The following is a 6000-nucleotide window of genomic DNA, read 5'->3' on the forward strand; positions in this document are numbered from 1 at the left end:
CAAGAATATTCTTGTCTCATTGGCAAATAACTATATCCTGTCTTTGTTTGTCCAGAATGGAAAAAAAAACAGATGCAATTTGCAAATCAATTTCACAGCAAAGTTTAGGTAACCATTGTATTGAAACAACAAATATGGCATCCTGACTAATGACTGCAGATTTATATTCCCAAGGAGAACAGTCAGACCATCAGGTTGTAATATCAGTCTATTGGTTTTGGACTCATGTTTGCTGATATTAGTTTTTTATTTCCAGATTTATCTTTTCATCTGACTTGCAATTCTCAAACTATTATGGTGGGATTTGAACTCCTGTTGTATGAATGAAAAGGATGTATCACTGGTTGATTAACTAGGTTCATGTTTACATACCCAATTTGAATTGTTAGTTCAGTTTGCAGAATGCTATAAGATTTAGAAAATAAGGTTTTTTTTCAGGAGCAACACACAAAAATGCAAGAGAAATCCAACAGGTCAGGCAGCAACTACGGAGGGAAATAAACATGCAATATTTCAGGCTGAAATGCTTCATCTGGACTGGAAAAGAAAGGGGCAGGTCAGAATTTCTTTCAATCAGCAGAATTTGAAATGAAAGAATTGATAGCTCCCTTAAATAAGTGCATAGTTAATAATATCATTATACATATTTTACATAAACTTCCCTGAATGGAATGTAGATCTTTTAGTCCTTGAATTTGCTGCAGTGAGCCTCATGATGAAAAACAAGATTTCAAAATACCTTATTGAGAGTATATTTGTATAAGAGATTAATAAAAGCTGCTCTGAGCTTATTTGGGAGTGCATTGTGCTCTTTTATTTGAAATAGTCTTATAATCCTATTTTAAGTAGAGTGTTTTGAAACAAGCAATGGAAATACTAATTATTTCAGGCAATGGAGAGAGAAAAACAGAGTCAATGTTTTAGCTCAAGGACCTTTCATCAATACTGGAAATCAAGTTTGTGTTAAGTTGCAGAGAAAGGGAGGGTAGATTGAACACAAATGCTGGCTGTCTGAAATTCCTGAATTCCACTTTGACTCCTGATGACTTGATTGTGCCCAGACAAAAAATGAGGTGCTGTTCCTTAAACTTACCTTGGGCTTTTTATCAACTTTGCATGAGGCTAAAAGCACACTCAGAGTGGATAATTAATGTGAATTTGTAGTTTGAGAGTCTCCCTCAAACTGAATGGAGGTGTTCAGCAAAGTGGTCATCCAATCTGTATTTAGATTCTCCGCTGAAGTTTTGGACCCTTTATCTAAGAAAGTTTGTGATGACATTGGACAGGGTTCAAAGGAGGTTTACCAAAATGCTTCCAGGATTGAAAGGCTTGCCATATGAAGAGCAGTTGATGGCTCTCTGACAATGTAAAACACACTTGTTTTTCACTTTTTCATGTTGTTTCTGTTCTCACTCCACATACATGTTGCCTGACCTGCTGACTATTTCTGACATTTTATGGTGTTGTTTCAGATTTCCAGCACATGCAGATTTGCATCAATTGTATTCTCAAAATTTGTTACTTCCAGTGTATATCATGATTATGGGTTTCTAAATATATGTGCCATTGATGCTTTTAGGCATGGATACCTACAAACAATGGAAAAACCTTGCTATTTATCTATTAACTCAACAGTTCAAGAAACAGTAAGTTATAATTTAAGAGATTAAACACAGTTAACAGTCATTTCATTTTCTCCAGCCCAGATTGTAGCTTGAATCCCAAATGTCACTCAAATTTGCCATTGTGAATGATGGTGTCTTTTTCATTTATTGATGAACTAACTTGCCATAGTGTTGGTGCATCCCAGTTTGGGAACAAAGAAAAAGGTTGCTGCTTATTCATTGTTGAATTTATACTTACGCTTGCATAAGTTTAAAAAAAATATATTTATATATCATTAAACATGATAAAATAATAAGAAAAAGGTATCTGATTTGAAATTAAGTTTTTAGTAGATTGTTCAGTGATTCTGATCAAAGTCTATTGATAATTCCCATCTCAGCCTTCCTACCCTACCTCCCTCCCACTCATTTTAATACAGATAATAACTCCACTTTGAGAATTAGTGATTTGAGCAGGGTTGCTGTCTGCAGCAACTTTAGCAAAAGCTAAATTACTTGACACTACAGTATCAATGTACTCACAATTTTAGATTTTACAAACATTTAATTTACCCTTTACTATTTTATTAGAAAGTTAGCCTGTTCAAAGCTTCCATGACTATAATATGGAAATAATCTTCACATGAATACACTATTTACACATTAGAACAGAATTGTGCAGTATCAGTAGCAAATAGAGTGTGGAAAAGTACATTGAAAAAACTTAACCAGATATCAATGACTTGTAAACTTCTAATTGTTGAGGGCCCTGCTATTCTCTGTATATTTTCTGATCTGGTTAAACTTCTTATTTGCCTGAGTTAAACTCTATTTACCATTCCTTTGTCTATTTTTCTGGTTGACCTAGATCCTATTGTAACCTTAGACAAACATCTTTGCTCTCCACTCTACCACCAATGTAAATCAACTGCAGACTTACTAATTATAGCACCTACATTCTCCAGATCACTGACATAAATGATGTACAATAAAGGACCAAGAGCTGAACCCTATGGCACACCACAGACAACAGATCTCCTGCCACCTGTCTCCTACCACCAAGCCAATTTTGTATCCAGTTTGCTATTTCGCACTGGATCCCATGTATTCTCACCTTCTGGATCAACTTACCATGCTGTGGTGAACTAGATATACCTGTCTGACTGCTCCTGTGGCTCCTCCCACAGACCCTGCTGACTGCTCCTGTGGCTCCTCCCACAGACCCCTGTATAAAGGCGACTGTGGTCTGCTGCTCTCCCTCATTTTCCCAGGATGTAGTGTTGTTCTTCAGTCAATAAAAGCCGATATCTCACTTCCTAAGTCTCAGCGTGAGTTATTGATGGTGCATCACATGCAGGACCTTGTTAGAAGCCTTGTTAAAGTTCATACAGACAATGTCCACCGACCTTTCCTCTTCGATCCTCTTGGCATTTCTTCAAAAACAAACTCAGTTAAATAAATGAGACATTGCCTCCCACAAACAAACCATGCTGACTATCCCTAAATCCTATCCTTCAGAATCCCTTCTTGTAACTTTCTCACCACTGGCCTTTAGTTCCCTGACTAGTTCTTGCAACCCTTCTTGTATAAAGGCATAACTTCAGTTGTCTTCCAGTCTTCTAGTATTTCACCTGTGTCTAACAAAAATACAAAAGTGTCTCACAGGGCCCCAGACATCTTTTCTCTTGCTCCTGACAAACTCCTATGAAATAAGTCATCAAACTCCATCAGAGATTTATCCATCTTTATGCACTCCAAAGAGACCTTAACTAGTTCCTGACTAATGCCATCAACATTAGCTTTATCCCCACTTATGACTTTAACTTATGGAGCTGTTCTGTCTTTTTCCATAACTTTCCTGAAATTAATTGTATTGTGCTAAATAATTACAATATGCAGAGGCTTCTAGAACACAAGGTTAATTAGAATAAAAGTAATTTCTCATCATTTATTGTTTACAAAAATGTTAATTTTATATTGCAGTCTAAAATCTGTGAAACAATAAACCAGACAATTCTTGACCAGGATTTAGAGGAAAATACAAGTTCTGCATCTTCCAAGGCAAATGCAGTGAAGTACTCCAAACATAGTAGGCCCTTGGACTGCTTTCATCAGATTAATAAAACTACTGCATCAGAACCCAGGTAGGAGCATGTGTTTCATCTATGTGTGCTCCCTTGAGCAGAAATCAGTTAGTGAAATGAATCTGTGAACATCTAGAATATTGCATGATAAACAGCGTTAGATTTATTATGTATATTAAATTATTTTGTTTCACTGTGGTTTTCTGTCTTTCAGATATGCTGCAGAAGAAGAATATGATGCTCTGCTTAGCATTTTTGATGGCATATTTTAGAATACACTGAAAACTTGGAGTTGTAAATACGTTTTTGTTTTATCGACAAATTGCAACAGGTTTAAATTTGTTAATTCCTACCGGCATGTGCTAACTGGAATACAATTTGAAAAAGCTAAAAGAAAGAAAAAAAGTCTGCTTCTATTGTCATTTCTCAAATTAAACTTAATGTTTTATTTAGTCAATAGATCAAATCATTTTAAGTATTATATTGCTGAAATGAGAAGACAAATACCACAAGATACAACTGACCAAAAACTAAATTGTGCATCAGAAATTCCCCTTTACTATTTTAGCAGAGGTATAATTCTGTTTAGTTTTAATGAATTGGTGCTTCTCATTTAAAAACAGAGCATTGTCAGGTGAATGTATTAGTCTTGCAAGTTTCCTAAAGTTTGTAGTCAAACCTTGAGATTATACTCCTTTACTATTAAACGATGGCTGTTAAGTTGTATGAAAGAGAGTTGAAGTCTTCCTACATATGTAATTGCATGTAAAGTGTAAAATATTTCCCTTCATTCTCTTAATTATCTTAATTATAGCTAATTTATGTCAGTTGCAGAAGTATTCTTATTCCACTTGAAGAACTGGTAGACTAGGCTGCTTTTTCTGTAGCACTTAGTGAAGAACAGTAGCTAGTGGAAACCTGGGAGCTCAAGACTCTGCCTATTTCGTGTGTGTGTGTGTGTGTGTGTGTGTGTGTGTGTGTGTGTGTGTGTGTGTGTGTGTGTGTGTGTGTGTGTGTGTGTGTGTGTGTGTGTGTGTGTGTGTGTGTGTGTGTGTGTGTGTGTGTGTCCAAATAATTACTTGTAAAAATAAAGCTGACAAATGTAAACTAATTTAATGAATTAATCATTATATTTGTCCTTTTTAAGTCACCTTATTGTATCGAAACTTATTGCAATTTAACTTCAGCAAAGATAATTGCGTGAATAAAGGTGTTTTTTCCTTCAAGTGTCAGTCCAGTTTATTGAAGATCTAATTTCAATCTGTTATTCAAAATAATACATTTTCTATGGTTGCGAGAAATGATTGTCTGATTGCTTTTGCCTGCTCACTGACAAAAGGATTCCATTTCTAAAAATCCACCTTTTTTTCTACTTTCCCAGTTTCCAATTCCATTCCTGTCCTATGGGTATTGATTGCACAATTTGGTATTTTTCCATATTTGAAATTGGAGAGAGCCAACTAGCTATTTTTCAATTTGAAACCGCAAAGTTGAGCCAAATGCTATCCTCATCCAACATTCACATGTGTGCACTTTCTAGAGGGCTGATGGTAATTGGTTTATTGTTGTCATGTGTACTGAGTACAGTGAAAAGCTTTTGTTTAAGTGCCATCTACACAGATCATTCCATACACTGTATAACAAAGTACTACAAAACATAAAACAAAAAAGCTAAATGCAGGATATAGTGTTAAGTTACAGAGAAAGTACAGTGCAAGTAGGCAAGTGCAAGGGCCAGTTAAAGATCAAGAGTGTATATTTATTATACAAGAGGTTTGTTCAGGGGGCATATAACAAGGGGTTAGAACTGTTTTGGAGTATGATAGTATCTATTCTCAAGCTTTTGTATCTTCTGTCTGATGGGTGTTGGGGGTGAGAAGGATCCTTGACTATGATGATTGCTTTCCTAAGATAATAGCAAGTGTGGACAGAGTCCACAGAGGAGTGTCTGGTTTTTGTGATAGATTGCACTGCATTCACAACTCTCTGCAATTTCTTGTGCTGTTTTGGGCTGAGCAGGTGCCCAAGCTGTGATACATCCAGGAAAGAGCTTTCTGTAGTGCATCTGTAAAAACAGATGAAGGTTATTGAAGACATGCTGAGTTTCTCTAGCCCTCTGGTTAAAGGTGCTAGTGTGCTTTCTTGGTCTTAGTTTCCAAGAGTGAATTTTTGGGTTTAGGTCATTCACAGTTAGCAAATGGCTTCGGCCACCAGTCTTCTGTTCTTTGACAAAGTACTGTGGATTGAGTTCATAACAATATATTTCCTAAAAGCTGTGAACCCAGTTCATTTGTAACAATGCTGTTCCTAAA

At 36.0% G+C, this 6000-nt stretch overlaps 1 protein-coding gene across 1 annotated transcript in view; it reads left to right on the forward strand.

Annotated features, from left to right (window-relative positions):
• hfm1 (helicase for meiosis 1) overlaps positions 1 to 4881 on the forward strand; it is a 103700-nt gene extending 98819 nt beyond the window's left edge. The window contains exons 33-35 of the mRNA XM_073063920.1: positions 1580 to 1646; positions 3588 to 3748; positions 3903 to 4881. Of these exons, the coding sequence (XP_072920021.1) occupies positions 1580 to 1646; positions 3588 to 3748; positions 3903 to 3960 (286 nt within the window). The 3' untranslated portion in view covers positions 3961 to 4881. The remainder of the gene's footprint in view (positions 1 to 1579; positions 1647 to 3587; positions 3749 to 3902) is intronic.
• Positions 4882 to 6000: the final 1119 nt, after the last annotated feature.

Source organism: Hemitrygon akajei, chromosome 12 (assembly GCF_048418815.1).
Source record: "Hemitrygon akajei chromosome 12, sHemAka1.3, whole genome shotgun sequence".
Classification (NCBI taxonomy): Eukaryota; Metazoa; Chordata; class Chondrichthyes; order Myliobatiformes; family Dasyatidae; genus Hemitrygon; species Hemitrygon akajei.